General features: G+C 34.8%; 1 protein-coding gene across 1 annotated transcript in view; it reads left to right on the forward strand.

The window, feature by feature from the left end:
* LOC106466924 (ecdysone-induced protein 78C-like) overlaps window positions 1-14,168 on the forward strand; it is a 58,278-nt gene that overhangs the window by 23,850 nt on the left and 20,260 nt on the right. The window contains exon 2 of the mRNA XM_022395020.1: window positions 375-499. Coding sequence (XP_022250728.1) covers window positions 375-499 — 125 coding nt within the window. The remainder of the gene's footprint in view (window positions 1-374; window positions 500-14,168) is intronic.

Below are 14,168 nucleotides of genomic sequence, written 5' to 3' on the forward strand. Positions count from 1 at the left end.
TAATGTGATTTGACAATTCAATAACGTTTTTGAGCTTTCACTGACAATACTTATTAAAGATAATTTTAAGCGTGAAAACTGTCCATATTTTGATGTCATGATAATAATTTTAAGCGTGAAAATGATAAACACGTTTAGATTGAATGGTAATTTATAATCAGTCACAAGAACGTCGAATCTGAATCACTTGAAAAAAACACGGGGGTGCTTAACTTTTTTCCAGGTGTATACATAAGATAATGAAATAAATATAATTTCTTATTTTCAAGCAGTATAGATAAGTGTTAAATTTAACTGAAACTTAATTTTTTGCACTTAGGGTTAAACAGTATAAATATTTACAGATTCATATTAATAAATTTATCTATTTTCAGATCAAAACTTAGCCATCGCTGATTCCAACAGCAGTACTCCTACAAAATCATTCGTTCCCTGTAAGGTATGTGGAGATAAGGCTTCTGGGTACCATTATGGTGTGACGTCATGCGAGGGCTGTAAGGTAAGAACGTTTTCGTTAAGGCAATGCTTCAAACTACCTTTATCATGAAGACTGGGTCCAAAAGGTTGATATAAATGTTAACCCAGCATTGAATATAGTAAATTTCATACACCGTTCTTACTTATAATGATTAGAATGCATTAAATATTTGGTCAGGTACTCTTGCTGTTGGCGGGATTTATGGTCGTAATTAAAGTTGTTGTTATTGTTTTTCCTATATACTCTTAGATATATTCTTACTTAATGCAGGTTTTATAAAACATGAAATATCTTTAACCAGAGAAATTAGCACCCATAAAAACTTAAACAAGTACTTGAAGAACCATATAAAAATGTTGTAAAGAATAAAAAATATTTAAAGAATCCTGGAACAATCAGATGGGAGTTAAGCCTAACGTAAGGTTTAGAGTTTCTGGTTCATACATTTGGATTGTACTTTTCCACCTATTATTCAAGTAATACAATAAACTTCTGTTTTTAGTAACTAACTACTAGAATATGAACAATAACAAAATAAAATTTATCAAGATTTTATTTGGATTGTTTTTTGTTTTTTCGTAGCTGTAGGATCATCCATAACTCCTGTTTTTATGTTTTTTCTTTTGCCCATATTGCCCCCAGTGGCACAGCGGTATGTCTGCGGACTTACACCGCTAGAAATCGGGTTTCGATACCCGTTGTGGGCAGAGCACAGATAGCCCATTGTGTAGCTTTGTGCATAACTTCAAACAAACATTGCCCAATATTAAAATTTCAGACATAATTGATATAATTTAAAAGTCAGTAGTTTACTTAAAGTAAAGCACCTTTTGTCTACGTGTTTAGTTACTTAGTTTTCGGAACAAATAATGACAAAATTGACACGGCCAGCAAGTAATTAAAAAACAAAACTCCATAACATAATAAGCTGTTTGATATTCTAAAGGCGTGTCTGGACATTTCTAGTATGTAAAGAATGGGGCTTTGAAAAGAGATCAGGCTAACTCCTGAGAGTTCCCGTACTTTATAAAAAATAAGTAATACAATAACTAAACAAATGATGTATAGAGCAATACCTAAACACATTCAACGGTGTACTGAAACAAATCCATACTCGTCTGCGTTATTCCTAATTTCATACACTGAGATAGTATGGTATAATGGTGAAAATAAAAAAAAAGGAAATATATACGTAGAACTTAAAAGGCATATATATATACTATTAGTATAGTTATATCATAGTGTCGTAGTAGTTATAATTTGCAAGTTAAAAGTAGTAAATCCTAATACTTCTCAAACCTAGCATGTATGAGGATTTTTACACATAACTTGGATTGTACTTTTTTTACGGTTTCGTTTGAATAATAAATAAATACAACTATAGTGTGGTAAAATATGAAAATACAGGGAATTGTTAAACTCGTTACATAGTCAGCGTTTCGGCTAAACAATCTTCGAGTTCCGATGAGGACCACATATTTTTTTTTCAGCCTAACACTCTTTTTACTCATGAAACTAATAAATTGGAAGCTTCTAACTATTTATTAATGCTAGAAAAATAGCAGAGTTATCATTTTGAAGATAACTGTGTCGCATTTTTGTAATATACCACGAACCTTAACTCACAAGTATTTAGCCGATTTATAATTATAAGGAAATCCTTTATCGATTAGCAATAAAAGACGACCCTGGAAGCAAATTCCTACCGGTTACTTGAAAAAGAAGGTAAGAGAGTTGGAGAACAGTCATAACCAAAGTTATTTTTATCATTATAAGTTGTTGTTTTACAAACATTTATTTTCATCAATCGTGGAACAATCGATGAAAATACGTTTCGTATTATTTATCGAAACACGTGGTCAAGTGGGAAGTAAAACAAAAGCAAATAAAAATTTTCCATCAGTGGCGTTATGAAAATTTCGGTTTCACTGTATGTAGCGTTGATATCATACATACCGTATAATAATCGATGATATAACAGTACACTTGATATCATATGTTATGCCAACGTAGAGCTATATAGATACCATAGTTGATAGTTAAACTTATATAGAGATATGTTACTCGGTTAATTAAGGGCTTTGTTTGATAAACGTTTTGGAATAACCAAGCTTGTTCCAAATAAGTTTTATTTACAAATCTATTTCAATTTGCATACTTAAATGTTTTTCACGTTCAAGCTGAATCATTGTACTTCTGCTATCATTAATATAATAATTGTATTTATTAAAAAAATATATATATTCCACTCATACACACACCCACACACTCACGTGTTATTACAATAGATTTGGGTTATGTTGAAATTAGTCATTCAGTGTTAGCAACCCTGCCATCCTATTTCATGAGTCTAAAAACAAAACGTTTTTGGCGTTATTAATTACGAATAGATCTTTGTTGTGGTATAACCTAGAATCAAACTATTCGACTTGTTTATGCACGTGTTATTACCGGTCCTTTCACTTTCACTTGCCCTCCGCTCATGCACGTGCTTCTTTGTACTCAGGTACAGGTAATACAGCAGAGAGTAGAAGTGGGGAAATGGGCCGTACAACCAGATTTCAGACGATAGTGAAAACGAGAGCACGGATCTAGGCCACGTCACTTTTGCTGTAACTAAAACGTGATGCTAAAACATAAACAAGTGTCAGCCTTTTCAACAAGATATTTGATTCCGTAAAAGTTTTCCTAGTCGAAATCTTGCTCACCATCTTTTCCTTTTAGAAACCTTTAAGTGTTTAAAATACCCCAATTTTCTTGCTTAATTATTTGTGGAAAAGAAATGTTAACGACTTCTCGAAGAAATCTTTATATTTACTTCTTTTTTAATATATATTCTAAGTCATGTAGTTAACATAAAAGTTTATCACGAACTTTCAGCTGAAACGGCTTAATCATGAATGAAATATCCCATTTCTTTCCCTCTCTCTCTCTTCTCTGTACACCTAACTTTTATACTAACCCAAATGAAATACTTAACTTAGACACGTGCGTAAAGTAACTTAAATTTTCGAAAAGAATTAGCTAAACTGAGCCGAATTTAACCCAGGGCCGACGATAGCTGTAACAGGGGGCCCTAGGAAGAAATAAAGGTGACCCCTACTCACCCTGGAACACCCGAATATTTGGAGCCCTAGGCCAGCGGTGTGCAAACTTTTTTATGGCGCCCCACTTTCTAAACATGCGCTTTGTTGACCCCCCCCCCCCCATCCTGCATAATCTATTTGTGTATACAATGTACGTGCCATTTTCCAGTGTTAATTGTCGTTACTATATCATTTAAGAGTTGCAATATTTGTATGGTAGTTTTTTTCTCTTTAGATTCTTTGTGCTTTAATATATAATTTGTATGTTCCTATAGTCATAGTTATCAGCCCCATACAGACTCTCCGCGCAAAAGAGGAGCGCACCCCACAGTTTGGGCAACACGACCCTAAGCGGCCACCTATGTTACCTATTCGTAATGCGAAGCCTGATTTAACTTTTTTGTACTTTGGCTGACTAGGTATTACAACGATAAAAAATGTCAACTAGCCGCATTTGTCACTGAACTTTCAGTTGAAAACTACATTTTTATATGTAGACTGTGTTATAATTCACTTCAGAATATTTTTTAAATATTTAAATATTTACTTCAGAGTTTTACGGCATCCATTGAGACTATAAATATTCGAAAAACAAATATTTTTATTATGCATTCAAGCTGTTTAATCTAGAGATGTACTTGTAGATTACCTAGTCAGATCTATGTCTGAGTTAAATGTGCTGAACACAAATCTTGTCCTATTTTCTGTAAAGGTGGCGTTTTAAATAACGTATAGAGCCTGTCATATAAGTTGGGATTCGTTTCTAGCTCTTTTCAGTTCTTTATATTTCTGTGCCAATTTGTTTTTTGTCGAAAGGCTTGTACGATAATTTGTTTTGCCCATATAAAAAAAGTGTTCATTTATCCATCTACTAAGTACATCTACATGTCGGAACGTGCAAATATTTTATAATGTGTCAAACACGCCCCGCAGTCGCACAGCGGTAAGTCTGTCAGCTTATGACGCTAAAAATTGGGTTTCGATACCCGTGTTGGGTAAAGCACAAATAGCCCGTTGTGTAGCTTTGCGCTTAACAACAACAACAAAAATTATACTTCTAGATTGAGAGTCTCTGAAGATTCCAGGTAAATCACAAGACAACGTAGTAAATAATAGTGCTAACCCTTGATTTACTAAGACTGACAACGTAGTAAGTAATAGTGCTAACCCTTGATTTACTAAGACTGACAACGTAGTATGTAATAGTGCTAACCTTTGATTTACTAAGACTGACAACGTAGTAAGTAATAGTGCTAACCCTTGATTTACTAAGACTGACAACGTAGTATGTAATAGTGCTAACCTTTGATTTACTAAGACTGACAACGTAGTAAGTAATAGTCCTAACCTTTGATTTACTAAGACTTACACATATTGGAAGAGCAAAATAACATCAGGGATGTAACTTAAAATAATAAAATTATGGTCACAGCCCAATATTCCGAAGGACCAATGTTCTAAGAGACCGATATTCCGATTGGTCGTAGTTCCGAAGGACCGATATTCCGAAAATTGAACGTAAAAGCAACTACTCTTGTAGGCCTAATGTTCATTCAGGTTGTTTTATATTACATAAACAGTAGTGTGTGTATAATGTTATATTAGGGACATAAGCCGATAACATTTTGAGATATATTTGTAAGAAGTCCAGAAACCGATATTATTCTTACCAGAAAGCAAAGTCCAGTACATGGAATTTTTCGGAATGCCGCTCTGTCCCCAAATTTATGTATGCGCCCCTTGCAACTCACTGGTAAATCTATGGGAATATAACACTAAAAAAAAACGATTTCGATACCAGCAGTGGTCATAGCACACACAGCCCATTGTATAGTTTTGTCTTAACGACAAACAAGTAAGCAAAACTTTTGTATGTATTCAGTACAAGAATTACAATTTTATGAACAGAGAAATGTCTAATACATACATGTATATGGATTTTTTAATTCCCCTTTCAAAATGCTCTGTTTTCCTATTAGATTTCCAAACTACTGTTATCTTATTAATATAATTAAATGTTCCAAGAAATAATAATAATAATAAAAATCTACGTAATAAGTATATTTCTAATATAGATTACAAAGGTGCCCTTTGAAAAACTCGGTCACTTCATTCGTGGGTTTTGCGTTGTTTGTATTACTGGCCTCGATTTAGTCGATCGACTCGATTTTTATCACACTAGAATACTACTCATATAAATTGGTATCCTCGGAAAATAGTATGAATACAGCAGAAGATATAATTTCCTGTTAATTTGATTAAATAAGAAGTACATCTTTTTGGATATTCATTATGTAATTAACAAAACACCATTCGTGATGAATTGATTTGCATTTGAGTAGGTATTTATTTCGTAAATTTGTTTCCGTTATTCTGTTTCAGGATTTGTAAGTATAAATATATTTGGCATAAGCTATGCTACGTAATTAAAATGCTGTAAACAGCTTTTAACTACATACTGACGAAGAAACTTCTGGTCAAACGTAAGTCAGAAGTAATAAAACAAATCAAATGGTAACGTGTATACACAACATGTATGTACAACAAAGTGATTATAAATACTTAACGTTGTAAATCAATTCACCAGGATATTAATATCTACATGATATGAGTGCAACTGTTCGCTGTTAATGATAGGTTTGGGCATAATTCCAACAATAAGTCACAATGTTTTTTTGGTATTGTGATATTTCCCTACTTGAACGGCGACCCCGAGATTCAGACATAGCTGTCCCTAGTTTTGATCTGCTGACCAGCGAGAGGGCTCTTGGTAAAAAGCATCCTCCTCCTACACGACTACTCTTAGCCGAATAGCGGGATTGACTGTAACTTTTACAACGCACTCATTGTTGAAAGTTCAAAACGTGTTCACCAACGTGTCGCGGGTTCGAACCTCGAATCTACTCGTCACACTATTTACTAGGCCACGCCCATCTAATATCTCACGAGGTTGGATCAGTTTGGGAAATTTCAGTAGTCCTAAATTCAAGCACAAAGCAAACATTGCAAAATAATCTCAGTAAAAGTGAGTAATTCAGATAAATAATATTTCAAATATTATAGCAAAGGAGGTTTTATTAAACTAACTATAAGAAACGGGACGGACTATCACTTGCAACAGTTTCTTCAACTGGCGTGCCAGATCTGGCCGTTGAGGGACAACCGTTTGGCCCACCAACAGTCAGCAGAATATAGACAAATAGCTAAAATAAACATGGGAAAAATCAGTAACATTGTACGTGTTTGAAATGATATTCAATTAAATGCGTGCCCCCCAGTGGCACAGTGGTATGTCTGGACTTACAACGCTAGAAACCGGGTTGTGATAGGCGTGGTGGGCAGAGCACAGATAGCCCACTGTGTAGCTTTGTGCTTAACTTCAAACAAACCATTAAATGCTTGGCTGTTCTGTTATTAAAGTAATATCCGTAAGATGAAATTCCTTCAATATACCAACATTACTTTATGTGATATTTATTATGTTACTGAAAAGGTGGAACAGTGGTAATTTTACGGACTTACATCGTTAAAATCTGGGGGTTCGACTCCCCGCGGTCGACACAGCAGATAGCCAAATGTGGCTTTGCTCTGAAACAAAAAACAAGTTACTGGAAAACGTGCACACTAAAATACTTCTGACCCGCCTAGTTCTTTTTATTTTCTATTCTGGGCCCTTTATATAGGTAAAGAGCACTGTATTACCAATACACGAGACATGATTTGTTTATAAGCGTTTATCTGTTTGCACTCTGTTCATTCAGCATCACAAACTAATGGACGTTATAAAAATGACTCAATTTTATTTCATAAGCAAATGCATAATAGGTATCTATTTGGAATATCACACTGGTGCTATTCATTGATTATTTAAACAAATTCAGGGTCACACTAAAAAGCTCCGGGATGACACATGAGATTATCAATTGTGTGTATGGTTCCAACCTTTCTACCAGGTACCGTTTGGTGTGTGTATGTGTCTGTGTGTGTGTTTGGAAGGGGATTCTGCTTCTCTTTTAGGCCACCACTTTGTGAGAGAATTCCACTTATCTTCCAGGCAACCATTTTGTGAGAGACTTCTACTTCTCTTCCAGGCCACCATTTTGTGAGAGAATTCCACTTGTCTTCCAGGCCACCATTTTATAAGAGAATTCTATTTATCTTCCAGGTCACCGTATTGTGTGAGAATTCCACTTATCTTCCAGGCCACCATTTTATAAGAGAATCCTACTTCTCTTCTAGGCCATCGTTTTGTATGTGAAAATTCTACTTCTCTACCAGGCCATCGTTTTATATGTGAGGATTCTTCTTGTCTACAAGGCCATCGTTTTGTATGTGATTATTCTTCTTGTCTACAAGGCCACCGTTTTGTATGTGATTCTTCTTCTTGCCTATAAGGCCACCGTCTTCTGTGTTGATTCTTGATTCTTTTTCTAAATTATTGTTTTGTATGCGAGTCTTTTATTTCCCTTTCATGCGGCCATTTTGTGTACGTGAGGATTAAACCTCTTTTCTATCCTCTTTTCCAGGCTACCGTTTTCTTGTCTAACAATTATATTAAAGACTGTAATTTGGTGTGTGTATGTGAGGATACTACTCCTTTCCAGGCCACAGTTTTGTGTTTAAAGGTACTACACTTTCAAACCACTATTTTTACGGTGTGCGTGTTTGACAATCCTACTTTTCTTTCAGGACACTGTTTTGTATTTAGGGATTCTTCGTCTCTTCTATAGGCTAGAGTACATATTACTTAAGTCTCCAATTAAAACATGTGGAATAAAGTATAAAATTTGATTTTTAAAAGTTTATAGAATGTGTGCGAAAAATGAATGATATTATGCTGTAATCACATGTTGGTTTGTAAGATTGTCCAAGAAAAATACATATTATAATTAGGCCTTATGCACTTAAAGGTTTCGTTAGGTTTCCTCGGTGTTAATGTTATGACGTTTTACGAATTTTGAAGTTTATAGCCACACTCTGATGATTTGTTTGCTTGTTTGTAGTTAAGCACAGAGTTACACAATGGTCATCTGTGCTCTGGACATTACGGGTATCAAAACCCGGTTTCCTGCGTTGTAAGTCCACAGACATACTGCTGTGCCACTGGAAGGCCATTATGATGAAAGTTTATACATTTGATGAACTTTAATTTCTTGGTAGAATTAAAAAGTTGATTTTTTTTTTCAGTTTTTGGTACTGAATTAGCTCAAGAGGTCGTTCTGCATGGAGCCAGAAGCCTGATAAACAAACAAACAAATGTCTGATAAAATTACTACGTCAACGCGGTTTTTGCCTACTCGTCTGATGTACTTTATAGGAAAACCGTGTTCAAGAATATAAAATAACAAAATAGCATCGGCCATGTTTACAGCATAGTTCACGTACTTCATCCGGGGAATTCAGTACACTAAGATGAACAAAAAATTAACATTAAATTACCCTTGTTATTAATTTCATAACGATTAAGACCAAATACGGGGAATCTTAAGAGTAAGGTATATTTGTATTTTTTTAACTCGGAAAATACTTTATTTTATGCAACACGTGAGATAAACGGCCTAAACATTCCTGTACAACTATTGACCTAAAAGGAAAGTAGCCAGTGAGCAGCATCTGCCGCTACGAGGGCTTTTTCCGACTTGGAGGTAAATAACCTGGTTGACTGTCACTCTTATAACGTACCCACGCATTCAGCGGCATTGCGATCCGTAGCCTGACACGCAAACTGTAACCTACATCTGGCCCAAAAATTCAGGAGTCGGCGACTAATACAGTCTTCTTCTGTTTCAGATCTGAATAAATATCGTACTTATTAATAAGGTAATAACTGGTGACCACTCTGTATTCTTCATCTTCTTCTTGACAGAATAATTAAATTTTTCGTTGACTACTGACTTTTGACACGCCATGTATTTGATTAGGATATCCGTTTTTCAACTGATAACTATATGATAAATAATTAATATTTTAACAAAACATTTTTTTTTTTTGCTTTGTGTGCTAAGTAATGCTTTGGTAGGCCTTTTTTTTTTCTAGGGATCACCAAGAGTAATCACTTTACTAGAATATATATGTTTTACGAATAAAAGTTACATGACTATTATCAGTCGGTGTACCTGATTTTTTTACAATTACAGTTTTAGTACAATACATGTAATGAAAAATCAGAAACAAAAACATTTCTCCAGTCTTTGAGATATACTGCTGATACACCTTTTAATCTTGCTTTTAGCGACAATGTTTCCCAGGGAACTTTGGTCTAGTGTTTTTTGTTGTTTTTAAGGTTTCATTAGGGCTGTTAAAAAATGTGATGTCATGTATATTTGTGCGATCAACCACAGTGCCCGACCACATGCTAATAGTGTGTGTGTGTGTGTGTGTGTGTGGGTACTCACTTCAATGTGACCATAAGAGTTGTGGTTACTTGATACTACCAGAAATGATGTAACTCTTAAGCTACTCGGGCCTCAAAGCTTTAACGGCATGAAATATATTATATAATGTTAAGTATTTTCAAAATAAGGCCAGTTTTTATTAGATGTTTTATAGCTGGAGGTTCTTCACATAGTAAGATATGTTTATAACGTTGTTAACTTTTGAGGAATAAATTTTAAGTTTTTTTTAAGTGCTTTATCTGTACGTGTCATATTATCGTTGAAAATACTGGCCATTTTGAGGTCGTCACTGCTGGGATTTTCCCTTTTTTTTTTTTTCTTTGGAAGGTTTTAACAATAACAAGATACTAGACAGATGGAGTTCTAATAAAAACCAGCACGCTATTTAAAAACACACTCCGACATTTCCTTCACGTAACCGCCAACCAGTCTGTTTTAAGTACATTAGCTCCAAATGGCCATGTAGAAAGACTGAAGACTTATAACGCTAAAAAGAGGGTTTCGATATCCGTGGTGGACATAACACGGATAGCCCATCATGTAGCTTTGTGCTTAACAACAACAAAAATCAGTATATTAAATATACGGACCATTGAACTAGGCTTAATGAACTATTTTAAACCCTTGTCTACTTATTAGTCTGGAGCGTGAAACACCATCTAGGTTTACTTCAATAAGAACTATATGTTTTTCGTCTAATAATAACAGACTCTGATTAAGAATATTAGTTCTATCAGAATCCTAAATCCCGTACGAAATCTGCTTCATTTCAATTCATTACCACATGAAACCAATGAGGAGTCACCATGGGAACGAAGCTCGTTTCGAAAATGAAGTGACAAAGCTATACGATCATCAGGATGAAGTAGAGAGCCCATTTTAAAAATTACGCACGACGTCGATACAGTTTCGTGCACGATAATTTGTTTCGAAAATTAAATATGATTTTTTTATAAACCAAACTGTTCTACAAAAAGGATGGATTCGATACACACATTTTAATTTAAAAAATTACCTAAATTAACATTAACTTTTGCATTAAACAGATATAATTTTATCAGAATGTTAGAAATAGCTTAAGAACAAAAACTTTGCTTTGCTTAATGTCACACATTTGTTTGCCTTAGTGCCTAGTGTGGATTAATGAATTTACAGGAAAATAAAATCTCTAGAATATAGGCTAACTTGTATAAAATATATTAACTTGTACGTCACCGAAGGATATTAAAATTAATCGTTTTGAAATGACGTGAGAGTGTTTCTGATGGTGAAAGTAGACATCATGCCTCAGTTACTGCTTCTTATTTAATGCAGCTTATATTTTCTTACGGTTACAAAAGCATTAGCATTTTTATTTAATAAAATGACTCTGCCTTACTTACCTGCATAGTGACTGCAATGCGCAACGTGCTTATCGGAATGGTTACCTAGGTGATAACATGGTAATTACAAAGTGCAGTGGGTTTACCGTTGTGATTACCTAGGTAACTACATCATAATGATTTGTGTACGCTGTTTATCAGAATGGTCACCTAGGTGATAACATGGTAATTACAAAGTGCAGTGGGTTTATCGTTGTGATTACCTAGGTAACTACATCATAATGATTTGTGTACGCTGTTTATCAGAATGGTTACCTAGGTGACAACACGGTTGTTACAGTGTGAAGTAGGTTTACCGTTGTTATTACCTAGGTAACTGCATCATAATGATTTGCGTACACTGTGTTTATCAGAGTTGTTACCTAGGTGACAACACGGTAATTACAGTGTGAAGTGGGTTTACCAGAATGGATACTTCGGTAGTTTACTTGTCGCTAGTCGTCCCGTATTTTAAAGTGATAGACTAGAGAGAAAGCAGCTGGTTAAAACCACCCTCCGCCATCTCTTTGTCAGACTGACCAATGAGATTCGACCGTCGCTCTCGTAATACACTCATAGAGAGCGCTGTTTATTGTTATTATTTTCTCTTTTTCGGTAACGGGACGCGAACATCAGTTCCATAGTCCATCGCGCTCACCACGGGCCGCGTTCAGTTCTCGTTCTCTGTAGTATGGCGAATATATCTATAAAGCCGGGCTTTAATACTGTTCCCTGACAAGTGAATCTAGGCCTTATCATAGCAAATACTGGCGTTTTATTATGAGGCGTGTTTTTCTTTTATCGCCTATCTTGGTTTGTTAGAGAGTAAATAATCCTTTAAAGTTTTTCAAATACGCAAAATATAGTTTTTATAGAAAAGTTCGAAACGAATTTGGAGGCATTACACACCTGAACACTCACTCATTCCAACATACGAAATACACACCTGAACACTCACTCACTCCAACATACAAAATAATAAGAAACATATTATTTACCAAATGTTAAATTTTTCTTGTGATTTTTGTTTTTTACTATGCACAGTTTCAGTTAATTTTCTAGAAACCTTCTTCCAAAATAACATTTCGCTAAACTTCTGGCTATTCCTTTGAAGTTATCAAGTAAATATAAAAGCGCTAAAGACATTTTTATGATACCATCTGGAGAGTGGGTGGACAGCTCGTTTCCTTCATGACGTAAGACGTGTATTCTTTTATGCATTATTACGTTTCATCTTAAGTTATATAGTTTCCACGCGTCATCTGTCATAATTTTCGGCGTATAACTGTATGAAAGAGTTGTTTTAACTGGCTCACCATGTGATTCTACTACTTAAAAAAAAAACAAAAAAACACGCAATTGGCTACCTATACTGTGCCTATCGCAGAGATCCAACTGACAATTCTAGCGATATATGTTTTGTTAGTTTACTATGCATTTAGAACGACTATGGTAGTAAAATGAATACATTGAGACATATTCGTTGGTTTGAATTTCGTGCAAAACTGTACGAGGGTTTGTTTCTATTTGCGCTAACCGTTTCTAATTTAGCAGCGCAAGACTATAGGGAAGGCAGCTAGTCATCACCACCTCCCGCCAACTCTTGGGCTACTCTTTTACCAACGGATAGTGGGATTGACCGTCACATTATAACGCCCCCACAGCTGAAAGAGCGAGAATGTTCGGTTAGGGGGATTCAAACCCGAGATCCTCAGATCGCGAGTCGAACGTCCTAACCACCAGGCCGTGCCAAGCCTCATATTTGTTGGTCTTGTATACTAGCACTGTAGCAATAGCTCTTGATATTAATAAACATTGAAAGGTGAGCGTTATCACTTTTACTAAATCATCACATTTCAAAGCTAATATAGACACATACATACACACACACACACACACACACACACACACACTATAGATACACGTATATTTTGAGTTTAATTTTCGTGAAATTTAAAATATTTAAATCTAGAAAATTTTGTAATTTGACCGAATATATACATAACTTTACATGATAGAAAAAATTACAAGTAGCTAAAACAGATACTTGTGGACCACGATTTATGAGCTCCCCCTGGTGGTTTGATGTTGAAAGAACGTTCCAATCTTCACGACGTCGTCTCACATCAAAACATAAAAAGTCCATGAAGTAACGCCCACGTGTCGAATGTACTGCCTAGACTCGTAATGAATGAGAAAAAAAATGTTTGTGAAAATCAATAGTTTTTTTTTAACTATCAAAGCAAAACCCATCAGACCAAATGAAAACAACCTTTTTTTTCCTAGTCTACACATTTTTATATGTAGTTGGACACACAAAGTCTTGAAGGGTTTGATTCTAAACGTACATTTAGAAGTGGTAATTCAGATGGTTGAGAAAACACATTTTGTAAGCCAAACACTCTGTCCGAAATAAATTATCAAGCCGATTTGTTTATTCACAGGAAATGTTTCTTACATAGCAAGAATATTCTATGTTATCAAATGAAGAACTAACTATATAATATTTAAAATGTGCTTCCTCTTATTAAATAACACTGGCCTGCGAATTTAAACTTCATAAAAGTTGTTTTGATTTTAATAACGGATTTTCCATAAATCAGCTACGCAGATTTCGAAAGTAACATTTGTTTAACAACAAGTAATACACCAGTTCAATATTCATTTTTGTTTCTATCACGTAAGGATTTTTTACAAATCGGGAAGAAAAACAACTCTTACTTAAATCAAATTATTATTTCGTTTACCACAATGAAAATTTATTATTATTATGTTTGGATTCTACAATGATCGATAAGACTCTCACGTCGCGATTAGTCTAGAGAAATCTATAGCCAGTGGTTGTCAA

Source organism: Limulus polyphemus, unplaced genomic scaffold, assembly GCF_000517525.1.
Source record: "Limulus polyphemus unplaced genomic scaffold, Limulus_polyphemus-2.1.2 Scaffold2426, whole genome shotgun sequence".
Classification (NCBI taxonomy): Eukaryota; Metazoa; Arthropoda; class Merostomata; order Xiphosura; family Limulidae; genus Limulus; species Limulus polyphemus.